At 28.8% G+C, this 16801-nt stretch overlaps 2 protein-coding genes across 2 annotated transcripts; one reads left to right on the top strand and one right to left on the bottom strand.

The window, feature by feature from the left end:
• Nucleotides 1–1291: 1291 nt before the first annotated feature.
• Nucleotides 1292–6268, top strand: LOC107019254 (subtilisin-like protease SBT3.9). Its single transcript, XM_027917191.1, has 8 exons — nucleotides 1292–1414; nucleotides 2619–2763; nucleotides 2805–2962; nucleotides 3470–3537; nucleotides 3648–3905; nucleotides 4377–4497; nucleotides 4923–5100; nucleotides 5733–6268. Exons 1-8 carry the CDS (start codon nucleotides 1292–1294, stop codon nucleotides 6266–6268), a joined length of 1587 nt encoding a protein of 528 aa, XP_027772992.1.
• Nucleotides 6269–9095: 2827 nt separating this feature from the next.
• On the bottom strand, nucleotides 9096–11872 carry LOC107020897. The gene is made up of 2 exons (XM_015221425.2): nucleotides 11455–11872; nucleotides 9096–10708 (listed from the first exon to the last, which is right to left on the bottom strand). Exons 1-2 carry the CDS (start codon nucleotides 11548–11550, stop codon nucleotides 9611–9613), a joined length of 1194 nt encoding a protein of 397 aa, XP_015076911.1. The 5' UTR covers nucleotides 11551–11872; the 3' UTR covers nucleotides 9096–9610.
• Nucleotides 11873–16801: the final 4929 nt, after the last annotated feature.

Genomic DNA, 16801 nt, shown 5'->3' with positions numbered 1-16801 from the left:
ATTCTTTTGAAGGTTACTCAACTATAAGTTCTTTACTCAGAAAGTCACTCATCTTTATTTTATACCCTCAAAGTCAATCAACTATGAGTTTTATTCTCAGAAAGTCAGTCATCTCTCTTTTATAAACCCAAAGTCACTCAATTAGTATAAGTTATTCTCTCAGAATATCACACAACTATTCATGTTTCTCTCAGAAATTCACTCAACTTCTATTTATAACTTCAAAGTCACTCAAATATGAGTATTTTGCTTAGAAAGTCACTCAACCTATTTAATTTAATTTTTCATTAGAATTTGTTTACATGAAATTTTTCTATTTAAAAGTAAAAATAGTAAGAAATAGAATAATAATAACAATTTTATTAATTAGTAGTCATTAATTAAGACTAATGTTATTATTTAGTTGTATATTTGTTTCAACTGAACATCACAGAAAATGAATCATTCAGTACAAGAGAATTGTGAATTACATAGAGATTTTTCTATTTTTTACAACTTTAATTTTAAATAAAAATTTCATGTCAAACACATTTTAATAAAAAAACTAATTGAATAGGTTGGGTGGCAATATATTCATAATTAAATATATAATCAAGTAAATATATACTAATTGTATTCTTCTCATGTAGTAAGTAAGAAGCCAAAAGACAAATGGTATATAGCTATAGACATGGCTTTTCTGGATTTACTGCTAAGCTCACTGATTATCAAGCCAAACAAAATCGGAGGTATTCTTTTAGTTTTGGTTAAGAAAAAATATTTCATTATCACGTCTTTGTATTTGTATACCTTATATACACACACAAAATAAAATTTATAAGGACAAATAAAAAAAAATCTCATAATTGGTAGTATATATTTTTATTGCGTTACAGAATTACCTGATGTGGTTCAAGTTATACAAAATCCTGTTTATAAAACACGTACATCAAGGAGTTGGGATTTTTTAGGTCTTTCTAAAATTGATCCTAATAATCTTCTCAACAAAACAAATCAGGGTGATGGATCAATCATTGGCATTTTGGATTCAGGTTTAATTAATTTTCTCCTTAGTAAGTAATTCGATTTCATATAACGTCTGAATTTGAATACACGTGAGATGATTAATATAGGTATATGGGGAGACTCGGAAGCGTTTAACGATAAAGGACTAGGTCCAATTCCAAGTCGATGAAAAGGTGTTTGCAAATCTGATGGAATTTTCAATGCCACAAAACATTGTAATAAAAAAATAATTGGTGCTCGTTGGTACATAAAAGGGTTGATGGAAGACAGAGGATTAAATCAAACAATGGTTGAAAATATATATAATTTATCACCATTAGATGATGTTGGACATGGTACACATGTTGCTTATACAGCTGCTGGTTCTTATGTTAATAATTTGGAATATTATGGTCTTAATATGGGGACAGTACGTGGAGGAGCACCAAATGCACGTCTAGCTATGTATTAAGGTATGTATGATTTTCGACCCCTACTTTTTTCAACCCACAAGTTATTTTTCATATTTTGCTTAACATGTTTGTTAGAGCTGTCAATATGAGTTGGTCCACCCTATCAGGACTAATTCATACAAATTTTGATATTTTACGGAATAAGCCAGGCGAGTTTATTTTTAGCGTGCGCTAAAAATTGATCGGCCCCACCCAGCCAGTCCATTTTTTAAAAAAATAATTATTAAATTAAATTATAATTTAAAATATTATTATAATTATCGACAAAACAATATATGATGTTAATGTTACTACTTGTTAATCAAATCCACAAATAAAATTATTTTTATAGTAGTTATTAAGTTTTTTTTCAAGTAAAAGTATAAATATCTAATAGAAATATTAATCTAATTGTTTTGAGTTTGACTCTCTTTAATTTTAAATTATATTTGCACAAATGACTTATTAATTTGCAGTATTTATTTTACGTGATTTTATTATTATCTTTTTGTTGGATGTTTTAGTGTCATTAATCATATCATATTTTATTTTAATTTCTTGAAAAATAACTTGAATAGTTGCATTTTGGTAGGACTAAAGAAATATTTGAAATACAAGTAAATTATATGTTTGTATGAATACTTTATTGAAAAACTCGAAAAAACCCGAAGTTGAAAAACTCGAGTTTTATTGGTTTGTTTGGTTTATAAATACAAAAATTCGACACAAATGGTTTGGTTTGATATTTGAAAAATCCGAACCAACCCGGTCATGTACACTCCTAGGGCTAACCCATACAAGCTTTGACATTTTATGGGTCAGGCCGGGTGAGCCCATTTTTTGCGTCGGTCAGAAAATGGTCGGTCTAACCCACAAGTATGTGGACTACAGGCTTGTCGGGCCAACCCACTTTTTCTAAAATTATATTTTTTATAATTATTTAATTACATTATAAATATATAATTTAAAAATATTATCATAAATATCCACAAAATAATATTACATAATGTTAATGTTACTACTTGTTAATCGAATCCACAAATAAAATTATATTTATAATATTTATTAAAAAAAATCTTTTTTTTTTTAAATTGATTCTAAAAATCTTAGCGCAACCCTATTAAATCCTGAGTTAGGCCAAGCTAGCCCATATTGACGGCTGCTATTTAATACTATGAACAGGTAGGTTGGATGGATGATAAAGGTGAATCATATTTTGGTGGTGTTGATATTCTTGCTGGTATTGATGATGCAATAAAAGATGGTGTTGATGTATTATCAGCATCATTTGGTGGTGATCTAATTGATTTTTCTGAAGTTGATACAAGTGCAAGTTTTACTGTTATGGGATAGGATCTTTTCATGCAGCATCTCATGGTATACCTTTTGTTGTTGCTCGAGGAAATGATGGACCTGACTCTTATACAGTTAGTCCTACTTCTCCATGGATCATACTTGTTGCTGCTAGTAATGAAGATAGAGAAATTGTTACTCCAATAACACTTGCCAACAACAACACAATACTAGTAAGCTTTTTACTACTTTTATCATTCTTAAAAGTCACATCACTATACCTAATTTTTCGACGAAAGGTGTCCGCTCTACCATGAATGGGATAGAGTTGAAATCAAATGAAGAAAAAATTGCATACCAAAATGTCTAATGATAATATAATAAGTTTAGATTAAGTTTTAATCCTACTAGTACATTTACTTTATGTAAAAGGGTTGATAAGTTTAGAGCGTACGTGTTTAATTTAGATTGACTTATTTTAAATGTTTTTTAAAGTCAAATAATAGATTTTAAATATTTTTTGAGTGTTTGCACAGATTTTAAAATGTGTTTACAAGAACTTAGTTTTATGTTAAAATGATATGGCTTTTGGTTCATAAGTCAAAAGCTAAAAGCTATTCCAAACAGACTTTCAGGCTTGTTAAAAAATTTTATGATAGTGAACTAGATCACGTTACATATAATCGATTTAGCTTCTTGTTTGATGTCTTTTGAAAGTTTTTGACTATAGTAATTTGTAGGGTAAGGGGATTTTCCAAGGGAAGGAGCAAGGGTTTGCTTCTTTGATCACTTTTAGAAATATAACAAGGTAAGTGAAATATTGTACAAACCAATAAATACATAATAAAAGTTAATACTACCATTTAAGCACTTAATTGAATATTTAACTTTGTTAATACTTGTATTTTTTATTTGCAGTGCTGAAGATATTAAATCTTTAAATGTTGAGGAAGTGAAAGGAAAAGTTTTAATGCTTTTCCTTCAAAAGGAAGATGATGTAAACCCATCTTTGAAGGCTTTAAATACTAGTGGGATATTGGCTTTTATTGCTGCTACTAACCCTCTTATTGGAATATATGACTACAATCAAACTAGCGGTGTCTCTATACCATTTGTTTATGTTGATTTTGAGCAAGGAAATCAAATATTTGATTATTTTCAACAATGTAAATCGAGGTAAACAAATATTTCTCTTGTGTTTCACTTTATTATGTTCACGAGTATTTAAAAATTTGATGTGAGTTAATGTTTCATTCTTAAACTATTTGCAGTCTCTCTACTAGACTAACTGATTTTAAATATACAGATAATCTTGTCACATGAATGAAATACATTTTTAAATTCTCACCAAATTTAGGAATGTTTTCAACACTTTTCTTGATTTTTTATTCAGCGTCTCATGGTCGTACTAGAGTACGAGATCACTTGATATACTATGTGAAAGATCGGGGGTGTATTTAATTAGCTAGTCAAGTAAAGAACTATTTTTAAGATTGTCAGTAGTTCAGAATTGAAACTAATAATTTGCGTCAAAGCTAAAAGTCTTTTTAATACTTTCCTATAATCTCTTATGTTTATTCTATCACAACACATTCAGACTTTATTTTTTGTTATGTTGTTATTATATTAATTTATTTGTTGCAACAGTAATATAGATTCTAAGATTAAAATCAGTCGATCTGAAGTTCTTGAGGGCCAGAAAGTAATCTTAAAGGTGCCTAAGTTCTCATCAAGAGGTCCAAGCTCACTTACGCCTGATATTTTGAAGGTAATATATAAATTATTGAAATACACAACTTATATTTCTTTTATTTTCAATATTTCGTTCTATTTCTAAAAACTTTTAAAATCTCTTATTTCTTTAATATATCTAAGCTACATATTATGCATCCAATTTATATTATAATGTATCTAAAATATTCTTTAATGTATTCGAGCCACATACTAACGAGGAATAGATTGTAATTTCGTTTTGAAACTATGATATTTGTGTAAGTGCCCTTGTCATAAACGAAATTTCTACTAATCAATGGCAGATGTGACATAATATAGGTTAAATCAGATTCAATATTTTTGACACGAAATATATTATATACAAATACATGTGTAGATCACAAAAAATATATATATATTTAAAAGTCTGTTGCTTTTTTTAAAAAAAAAATATATCTAATACAATTATTATTATTGTAGCCGGATATTGCAGCTCCTGGTGTAAATATACTTGCAGCATTTCCTCGTGATAATGGATTTATAATGTATTCTGGAACATCAATGGCAGCTCCTCATGTTTCTGGAATTATTGCACTCCTTAAAGTTGCACATCCTACTTGGTCACCCGCGGCTATTAAATCCGCTCTTGTAACTACGGGTAAATTTAAGTTATATATACTGATAATATATATTTATAAAAAAAAATTACAAAATATATGTAATTTAACTTGTTATATAGTTCTAATTCATCACATTGTATTGGTTATAAATTTTACCTATGGCATTAAAATACTTCTACATTTGTGTGTATAACTTACACTCATATATACACCCTTACAAATTTTGTTGGAAAAATGATTTTAACATGTATGTTGTTGAATTAGGTTTTAGGCCTAATTCACCTCAAAGTTAGCTCAAAGGGATAAAAAGAGTCCACCCATCTCATTAACCATTTTTTAACACCCCACAAGGGTGAAACTTTTTTGTCATTATTTAACACCTAACACCCCCCAACTTACCCTGCCCTGCTCTGATACCATGTTGAATTAGGTCTTAGGCCTAACTTACCCCCCAAAAGCTAGCTCAAAGGGAGGAGGATTGTTCAAGACTTATAAAGAGTCCACTAATCTCATTAACCACTGATGTGGGGCTTTTTGTCATTCTTTAATATATGCATTATATTTTAACCTATTATAAGTTTACAAGTTGGGTAAAGTCTTTTTTTTTTCTTAAAAACTCTGTGTCAAGTCAAATTAAGTGACATAATTTTCTTTCTTAATTATTGTGTAGCGTGGAATGAAGACACATATGGATCTGAAATATTTTCAGAAGGAGTAGGAGATAAAATTGCTGATCCATTTGATTTTGGAGGTGGCATTTGTAATCCAAATGGAGCTATGGATCCTGGGTTAATATATGATATGGATAACAATGATTATTTGAATTATGTTTGCAGTTTGGGTTATAGTAATGAAAAGGTACGGAATGCGAGTACGTATTTTTTCGGTACGAATAATTCAACAACAAGAGGAATTATATGTCCAAGTAAAGTACCTTCAAGGTTGGATTTAAATCTCCCTTCAATAGCCATTCCAAATCTTAAGAATTCAGTTACTATTCGAAGAACTGTTACTAATGTTGGAGATGTCAACTCCATATATAAATTAGTGGTTAAATCTCCAAGAAATAGTGTAATTAAAGTGAGTCCAGATGTATTGAAGTTTGATTCCAACACAAAGAAGATATCATTTGAGGTCAAAATCATATCCACATATCAAAGGAAGAGTAAATTTAACTTTGGAAGTTTGGCAAACATTATGTTATAATACCTATTGCTGTAAGAAAATAAGTAAATAATGTATGAAGAAAAATGTACATAATATAGTTTTCGAATTGCGATTTAGATATATAAAAAGAAAGAATTGTTCGATAGATATATGAACATATCTTTTTAAGAAGAAAACATGTGAACATCAAAGAACTTAAAATTGCTTAGTTGAGCTTCTTCTTGTTTTTTTTCATTTTGATTATTTATGTAATTAAATAGTATAGTGAAGAATTAAATCAAAATTAGTTCAGTATTTATTTAAATACCGAAGTCTTTTTTTTTTTTTACTATATGGTTTTATATTGTTAATATCGCTTCATGTGACTTGAACAGTTTGGACAAAATTTCAAAATCATATTTTACAAAAAACCAATTAAATATTTTGAATATTCTCTAAATTAATAAATAACTCTCTCAAGTCTCAACAAAGTTAATAGTGTCATGCCTAAAATCCGATTCTAGTGCAATAGGCATCCAATACTGAAAATATCATATTGAAAGCGCCTTAATAGAATTTGATATATATTACAATGATGCCTCATCATATTAAGTGAAGGCTTAATTCACTTACGACCTCTTAAAAGTTATTTGTATGATTCATTTAGACATGTCAATTAGGACTATTACCTATTAAACATTCTAACATTAAAAATATGTATTGATTAAACATAAAAGGAAAAAAGGACAAATATATTCCTGAACAATCGTAAACGGTATGCAGATACCCTATGTCATTCTTTTGGGACATTGGTGTCCCTGTCGTCCATAAATTAGAGCATATATGCTCTTGACTCTAACGAAGGGGCAGGGGCACCAATGTCCCCAAAGTATGACGACAGGAGCACTAAAATCCCAAAAGTATGATGGCAGGGGCACCAATATCCCAAAAGTATGGCGAAGAGTATTTACATACCATTTACAATAGTTTAGAGATATATCTATCCTTTTTCCCAACATAAAATGAAAACTTTTTTTAAAAAATATCCTGCATATAATTCAAGCGTATTTTTTTTTTTGAACACGACTCATGGCACATGGACTCAGTCTAACAGCCTTTATTTAATAATCACAAAAAGATTAAAAAAGAAAATCTCTCCCCCATCCTTTCCTTCTGCCATGTGCCAGCTGAAATTCATTTTTCTATCATTTGTTATTCTGTATTCCTCTTGAGATTTTTGTGAAGATAAATGGAAGTCAAAAAGTTATTTTGAAATCCGCGGCAAAGAGAAATCTTAAGTATGTTTGAATTTTTTAATATCATTTTTAGTAAGTTTAATGAGTGGTGATGCTTGTTCAATCGAAGTGATTGAAAATAAATATGGACGAATATCGATTGATTCTTTTAACTCCATCGTTCAAAGTTTTTGTTCTTCTCACATATTAAATTAGTAGATTTAGAATTTTTCTTATAAAACATGAAGACAAAAATAACGAAACAAAACACTGAGAATTTAACATCTTTAGAATGGTGGGTTGAAGAAGAAGAAGACAACTAGTGCGTGGGTACGGGTGAAGCGTCGGATGGGGTTGTTTTTCTTTTAAGAAGAGATTAACATGAAATTAATATCTTTTAAAAAATTATTTAGTTAATACATGTCAAATGTTAAAAAATAGGCACTAATTTATCTAAATATAAATAAAAGAATAAAATCACAATCTATTCACACTCTTGATAGCAGACGCTTATTTGTCATGTCAACATCTTATATTTAATACACACATTTTAAATATCTTATTAAATTATGCAAACAACTTTAAATAACTGCGAATAACTCAAGTCATATAAAAATGTTATGCATAAGTAATTAAGTTGTCGTGACTCAAAAATTGATGGCTCATGATGGGCCTATGCTAACCCTCCATAGAAACACTTAGGCATCTCCTACCAAAACTCTATCTATCAGATTATTAAGTTATTGTTGTAGTTTTTTTAAATTATTATATTTTGTTATATTTTTTAAAATTACTATATATTTTATATTTCAATTTTGATGTATGCCAATTATTACTTTGTTGAATGTTTATTATTTTCAGTTATTTTTAATTATGTTGTATTATTTGGTTAAAAATTTATATGTTTGCATTTTTAATTTTTGTGAAGGTCAATTGTAGTTTAGATAATTTATAGTAGAATCAACATAACATTTTTTTTTTTAAGTCACATATAAAAAATTTAATTTATGCTAAATTTTACATCTAAAATTAATATTATAAAAATATTACATAAAAATAACTAAATATACAAGAGAATTTAATTAAAACATACAATTTATATAATGTTTAATTAAAAGTTTGTACAAAGAAATAATATTATAATCTTCAAAAAGAAAATTGATATGATGAATAATGTCACACCAAATTAATTTGGTGTAACACTATTCACACACCAAATTGATGTGAATTGGAGCTCAAAACACCAAATTTAGCGATGGTCTCAAGTCTCAACAAAGTTAATAGTGTCATGTCTAAAATCCCACTCTGGTGCAATAGGCATCCAATACTAAAAAATCATATTGAAAGCGCCTTAATAGAATATGATATATATATTACAATAATGCCTCATTATTATTAGTAATATAGAGAGGTTATGCATAATTAATTAAGTTGTCATGTCTCAAAAATTGATGGTACCTAAGCTAACACAAAGCATGTGGGAAAAAAAATATAAATAGTGAAAAGAAGTCATAAATTAGCCTTCATATTGATATTAAAGAGTGGAAATAACCAAAATACAATCTCAGAACTTGATGTGGTCATGTGTTAAAGAGATGCACAAATAAAAGATTGAATGCAGATAGTGTATCCAAAATGGAAGGATCTGCTGATACATGAATTCAGATGAAATTGCACATAATCTCCTTGTACTTTTACAATCAAATAAATCCAATATCAAAAATATAACTAACAATCAAGGGAAAAAAAAAGAGACTTATCAAAGTTGAGTGGAGATTGTGAGTCCCAATAATTGTGATGAATACTACAAGGTGATAGAGAAAATGCAACACAAGATAATAAATTAGTAGTCCCTATTCAAAAAATTCTCATCATGAGGAATGTAAAATGTTATCCAGGAATGGTATACTAGAGAAAATACAGAGTTATGCACAAAGTTTAAACTAATAAGAGAGAACTCGCCATGCCTGATCAAGAAAATCTTCTCTAACAAATATATACAAACACAACCCATCAATTCCAAAATCATCTTGAGTATTCATCCAAACATTCCAAATAGTTTCTGGAGATGTTAATGTTAACGATCCTCTATTTGCTTCGCAAGGAGCAACGCAAAACTGCACCCTTGACATTTACAAAAAGAAAACACAACTTAAACACTCCAACATCAGCCACTTTCTCTCATGCAATTACCGGGCAAGAGAAACTTATATTGATCTGCCTTTTCCAAAAGATAAGCTGGAAGGTGAACGGCAGAGTACGAGTGGGGAATAGGACCCATTTTCCCTATGATTTCCCTGAATGTGTACTCCTCCGGTAGCATATCAAATAAGTCAGCTCCTTCACAAATTACCTTTTGCACTCTCTTTGGATTCAGAAAATGAGAAAATCTTACCCTGTCAAAATGACTGTACGCTTTCATCTTGAATATGAACTCGCTTATGTGGTGGAAACAAAAGCTACAATGCCATCCTGCGTCTGCTAAGATGACGTCTGACTGTCGATAATGTGCATACCTTGTCTTACCAGATTGGTACCGATGAACAGAAGCTCTCCAGCTATTGCTATCCACAAGGAACTCAAAAGAATAGAGATAGTTCTTCAATCGGAGATGAAGAACTGGAGGAGTGTCATCACACCACCTCAACAGATTGATGGTATGTCTACTAGGTATCTCATCAACGTCCGACATTATCAGCAAATCATCATCCTGAATACCAGCTTGTTTGAGGAGATAATCCAATGCAAGTCTCTGATAAGCTTCCTCAACAAAAGGGTTCTCTCCTTTCCTAAATCTCCCAGGGATTTGCCCATATGTCAATCTTGATTCAACAAACTCAAACTGATCTCTGTGATTAGCAAAGTACGAAGGCTTTGGCAATCCGGTGAATGTTGAATTGGATTCAAGTAAAACAAACTCCGTTACATAAGGGAACAACTCTTTCCACCGTATGGTCAGCATTTCCACCTCATTACTGAATAACACTGCATCAAAGACACGCCTAGGATACTCCCGAATTCCCCATCCATGAAGTTTACAGAGATTCTCCATCGACACATTCTCATGATAATAGTGTGGCATCTCATGGAAAGGCTTTGGCGGCTTTTCCCATAATGGTCGTAGAAAATAAGTGATTTTCTGTCCATGTAAATATATACCAAATACACATGTTGGAACAAACAAAAAAAGGAAGATATATGTTTTCAAGTCCAAGCCACGCAGTGCACACTTTAGTCTCGACATGCTCAATGCTCGACCAGCTCCCTGCAGTCCACAAAACCTCAGTTTGAGAAACGCAAAACTGAGATAACACTAACCAAGGATACAAAAAAAAAAAGAAAAAGACACACATCCTGTATCACATAGCTCTAATTCATAAGCAAAAACTTATTGAATAGCAAAAACAAACTTGTTGAAAGCAGAAGCAAGATAAGTCCCATACTTGATCATACCCAAATTAAAATAGTTGACTTAACCATGGTAAAGTGATATCGGACACGACTAACGAGTATATTGTTCAAACTCTTCAAAAATATCGTAGCACTCATGTCAGATGCTTCAATACTTCACTACACCCACCTGAATATATATTTTTGAAGAATCCGAGCAACAAAATTCTTAAGTACCTACCCAAATTGGGTTGTGCTGATTGTTACCACCCCAAAAGATGAATAATGCCAGATATATTAAATTAAACTTCAAGCAAAAGTAGAAAAATACTTGGTGGAAGGACACTTTCATTTAAAACACAAGAAAAGGTCTATATGAAAAGGAACAATCTAGAATCAAAATTCACAAGCATACATGAACCTATACACAACCTTGAATCAAATATTAACCTAAAACATTGAAATTTTCAATAACAAATATTTCCCCCTTTTGAAAATTGACCTAAAATTATAAAATTTCAGTAGCAAAATATTTTCCCCCTTTTGAAAAATTAACCTAAAACTTCGAAATTTTAATATCTACAAACACAAAAAAAAACATGAGAGAGAAAAAAAAATTACCTCATTACAAATATCATCCTTCTTCTTTGAACAATACCCAGATCCCCCTTCTTCAAAAATATAAACTTTCTCCAAAAATCTAGTGACACCCCACATCTTTCTCCTCCTTTAACTATATTTCTATGGTTCTATCGATCACTTGTAATACAGATCAATAGGTAACCCACAAATTCAGACACAGAAAAAAATGGACAGATCTATAGATAAACCACAAAAAAAAAATTTTTTTTTTTGTGACCCTGAAAAACTTGGTTTTATGCAGAATAATAGTCACAAAAAAATGAAAATATAGAGGAATTTGTGTGAAGAAAGAAAATAGGAGACAAAAATATAGGCCAGAAAGGATGAAATATATTTTATTAGAGAGGGCAGTTGTAAAGAAGATTACAAGGAAGCCGTTTTCTATTGTCTGAGTACCCCACTTCTACCGGCTAATACAAAATCATTAATTAATTTTATGCCTTTTCCTAATCATTTGTTTTCCTTTTTTGAAAAATATAAGGTTAGGACAATAATACCCTTTTTATACTTTTTATTTTTTGAGAACTATCCAAGAAATTTTGTCTAAATCATTAATTATTGACACTCTAAAAAATGCCTCTTTACTTGACTGAATGAATTTAAAACATTTTTTTAATCTTACAATATATTACATTTTCGTCAAATTTTTTAATCAAAAGTTTCATGCTATGTTATGTATCAAATCGGGATATATTTAAATTTAGTTAAGTAAATATTTGTTTTTAAAGTAATGAATAATTTGTCAAGTTAAAAAAAAATTTAGTACTTTTTTTTTTCTGTTACCTTAGATATACTGATATTAACCCCTTTTACACTAGATATCAACATATAGTGAACAATATTTATTTAGATTTTTGTGTTTTATTTTTTGTTTTAGTCTATTTTTTTAAATAATAACTATTGTCGTGATATATTTAAGGTTACAAATATATGTGGTATCTTTAATTTAAGAGCTTATGACTTTTTTTTAAAAAAAAGTACTTTTTAAAATATGATACTAAAATTAAATAGGAAAAACAAATTAAAACAGGAGAAATATATAATAGAAACAGAAAATTTAACAATTATAATCAGACATTAATTAATACGAAGATAAAGTATCTATAGTTGTTATATTTGGACATACTTTAGAGTTTAGTTAATTCATTTTTATTTTATTTTATATATATGAGAATACCTGGTATTGATATAAAGTATCATAAACTATCGTGCAATTATCAATATTATTTTATTAAAATTTAAGAGACAACATTACAACGAATATTTGAAAGAAAACACTAGTCCTTCCATCTTCACACGTATATATGTTTCATTTCTCGAAATTTAAATTATAAATTTTAATTAATATTTAAAATATATTTAAATAATTTCATATAAATTTTGAACATGTCAAATTTTTTGTTATCTAATTCAATTCAAAAAAAATAATCAAATTGACTGTTTGATCCTTATATATTGGGACAAAATGAGTCTAATGTTGCCTTGTACTTATAATATCATTATATTCTTTATTTTATAATAAATGACTAATTTAATTCATATAAATTTAATCGTCCATTTTAAATATCACTATATTTTTTGTTAATTGAATGTATGGGCAATTTAGTCATTTACTCGTTTGTATGCCCCGGCCTTACCTTAAGGCCAAAGTCTTTTAGCGTGTTGAATTGACTGGCTCGATGCAACTTTATGTGTTTGTCCCTTGTGGCTTAGTACAATGGGAATTAAGAATATGTAACGTTTTAATTAAAACTTTGTAGTAAAATTAAATATTAAATCATATAATAAAGTTTGAAATTTTGAGGACATGTGGCAATTTAACTTTGCCGTTAATATGCTAATGTCACTATCATGGCCAGAGAGAATCATGTTAGGTGTCCCACCAAACCAATTTTCTTTAGAAGAATATTTAAAAGGAAAAATTACTTAAATTAATATCTTTTACTAATAAATAATTACTGATTTAATGATACTTTTTATCACCATTTTGTGTAATATTATGTTAAATTTAAATATGTATTAAAAGTAAATTATTTATGTAATAAATATATATTATAACTGTTTTAATGATATATCATGTCTGTTTTGTAAGAAATTGATACATTGTATTATAAGTGTATTTTAAATATGTGATAAATATATTTATTATCCATGAAACTTGTATTATATGTGAATAATATTGTTCTTTGTAATATGTATCATAAATATATTAAAAGAGATTAAGTGGAAAAAAATGTTATTGTTATAAATGGTAAATATTCTTCAAATATAATTTATATAAGTTTCCATATTTAAAATCTCTCTGGATTTTTCTATTAATTTAGCGTAGAACTAAAAAGTAAGAAAGAAATTTTAAAAATTTGAAAGCTAATTATAAATATTTTTATTTTAGAAGTTTTTTTTGTTAATGACAAAATAACCATCTTATTATTAAAATACTATTGAATATAAAATTAAAGAATTGTAAACGAGAAACTCTATTTTCAAAGAGAAAAAATTGAGATAAATAATTAATATAAGAAAAGTATTTTATATATACTTAAATTTATGTGATATTCTCCTTAAATTATTATCTCTTATTTAAAGTTTCCAAACTTTCAATAGTGTTATAAGAGCTTGTTCGACTTAACTTAAAAAAATGTGTAACTTTCATATACAATAAATAAAAAAATTATATTTGTATGTAATAGCTATATTTTGCATAATTGCGCTTCATAGCAAATATAATTATGTATACTTCGCTATACATATATATAAAAAAACAATTGCATAATTCGTTATGCATATACAAAGAAACCAGTTGTATAATTCGTTATACATAAAAAATAAAGCAGTTGTATATAAAAGATCAATTGTATAATTTGTGTATGCATGAAACGAGAAAGAGAGAAAGACAAAAGAAAATTGAGCAGAGAATATTTGTATTGTATAATTATAAATATATGTATTTGCATGTGTATATATAATTTTTTTCTCGCTTTATACAAACAGAAGCACAATTTATACATTTCGTTTCTATTTGTATAAGAAAGAGAGGCGAGGGTGGCAAGCGATATCTAAGAGAGGGGAAGGAAAATATATGTATATATACAATCTTCTCTCGTTTTATATAAACACTAACACATTTTATACTTTGTGTTTGAATAAAAGCAAGAGGGAGCGAGCGAGAGAGGGTGAGTGGCGAGCGAGAGTTTGAGGGAGAAAGGTGACTGACAAACAGTTTGCTACAGAGCACAATTAAATCAAAGTGTGGTTATAATATTTAATTTGAATTATTAGTTTGTCATTATATACAATTTTTCAAAAAAAATAGCAGAGTACAAGCTTATAACTTTTAATCTTTTTTAAGTCATTTTAAATTTTTTTTAAAGAGGATGTTTAGATTGATTTAGAAACTGATCAAATCTACTATTAATTCAGTTTTTGACTTCCAAAAGTGTTTAGTAAATATAAAAGAATAACTTAAAATAAATTAAAATGACTTAAAAAGTTAGGAAGTGTTTGACAAGATAGCAAAAAACTTATAATAAGCTTAAAATAACTCAATAAGTTAGAAACCAAAAGTAGATCTCACATTCTTTTTATTCTGACTTAAAAAGTAATTTTAATTTAACTTTTATTTTTAACTTAAAAGTTATTTTTTAAAGCTAATCCAAAAAGCCTACAAATTATTTTTTATTTTATGTGACACTCTTAAAAATTAAAAATTAAAATGAATTTAACCAATATTTAAAACAATTTAAGTTGGCACACATAGTAGGCGTTTCTCCATGTGATACCATATCACGATATGGTATCGTGAATTTCAGCGTTTGGACATGCGATTTTACGCTGATTCCACGTCATGATTCCATATCATGAGCTATGATACCATATTCCACAAAAACCATGATATGGAATGATATGAGAATACCATATCATGATTTGGGTTATTTTAAGGGATAATGCACAAGTACCCCCTCAACCTATGCCCGAAATCTTAGAGACACACTTATACTATACTAAGGTCCTATTACCCCCCTGAACTTATTTTATTAATAATTTTCTACCCCTTTTCGGCGTACGTGACACTATCTTGTGGGCCCAATGCTGGTTGAATTTTTTTTTCAAGCTAGTGCCACGTAAGCCGAAAAAGGGTAGAAATTACTTATAAAATAAGTTCAGGGGGGTAATAGGACCTTAGTATAATATAAGTGTCTTCAAAATTTCGGGCATAGGTTGAGGGGATACTTGTGCATTTTCCCTTATTTTAATACAAAAATTGATCCACGAGTTTATATTTTGTTAAAACAACCTCACATTTATATCTACAAACTATTTATTTCACATGTAAATAAAATTTATAATCACAGTATTACTCTTTAAAATTTATTATTCTCACCGATAAAAAATTCATTATTCTCACCAACATATAATCACTTTAACTCACACTTCACGATTGTTGAGTAATAAAATCTTGAAAAGCCCGTGAAAAGTGTTTCATTTTTACTCAAATATATTGATGAAACAATTACTTAAGTGGAGAACAAATAACTATGTAATATTGAATAATATTGAATAAACAATTAGGCTATTTTAATAATTTTAGGACTTATGGAATTATTATGTTTATGAGAAAATATACAACACCAAAATTTCATATCGCATGTCCAAACGAAACTTCAATGTTATCTCATAATTCCATATCATGATATCATATCATGATTTCGTATTATGATACCATATCGCATGTCCAAACGGGCCACAAGAAGTAACTTCATTTTAAATTGGCTTAAGTCATCTGCGGCCCCTTAAAGTTGTCCACATAATTCACTTAGACACCTGAACTAGGACTTATACCTATTGAACACCTAAATTATTCAAGAAATGTGCCTATTAAACACAAAATGCTGATATGGCAAAATAAGTGTATCTCACTGCTGCTGAGCGCGTGAATGCATTTTTTTTAATTCTTTAAAAAATATTTATACCTACTTTGTTGACACTTGGCATGCATTGACTAAATATATAAAAAAATTAATTTAATTAAACATAAATCTTTTAGATCATAAAAAAAAAAAAAAAGCACCCCCACACTCATCTTCCTTCAACCCACCATTTAAAAACTTCAAATTTCTCTGCCTTTTGTTATGATTCATTTTTTTTCATTTTCTGTAAACAAAGTACCTGTTGAATTTTCAAGAAGAAGAAAAAAATGGACCATTTGGAGTTAAAAAATTGACCAATATCTGTACATTTTTGTCACGACCCAAAACCGAGCCGCGACTGGCACCCACACTTACCCTCCTATGAGAGCGAACCAACCAATCTAAACCCTAACATTTCA

The sequence above is a fragment of the Solanum pennellii genome, chromosome 5, assembly GCF_001406875.1.
Source record: "Solanum pennellii chromosome 5, SPENNV200".
In the NCBI taxonomy this organism is placed as follows: domain Eukaryota; kingdom Viridiplantae; phylum Streptophyta; class Magnoliopsida; order Solanales; family Solanaceae; genus Solanum; species Solanum pennellii.
This window is presented reverse-complemented; position numbering and strand designations above follow the sequence as displayed.

Excerpts from the sequence above, each read along its gene's own strand:
- LOC107019254 (XM_027917191.1), top strand. The coding sequence starts at position 1,292 with ATGGTTGAAAATATATATAATTTATCACCATTAGATGATGTTGGACAT. Across the intron at positions 2,963-3,469 it reads CCAACAACAACACAATACTA|GGTAAGGGGATTTTCCAAGG; the intron begins GTAAGCTTTTTA and ends AGTAATTTGTAG. Across the intron at positions 3,538-3,647 it reads ACTTTTAGAAATATAACAAG|TGCTGAAGATATTAAATCTT; the intron begins GTAAGTGAAATA and ends TTTTATTTGCAG.
- LOC107020897 (XM_015221425.2), bottom strand. The coding sequence starts at position 11,550 with ATGTGGGGTGTCACTAGATTTTTGGAGAAAGTTTATATTTTTGAAGAA. Across the intron at positions 10,709-11,454 it reads AGGATGATATTTGTAATGAG|GGAGCTGGTCGAGCATTGAG; the intron begins GTAATTTTTTTT and ends TGTGGACTGCAG.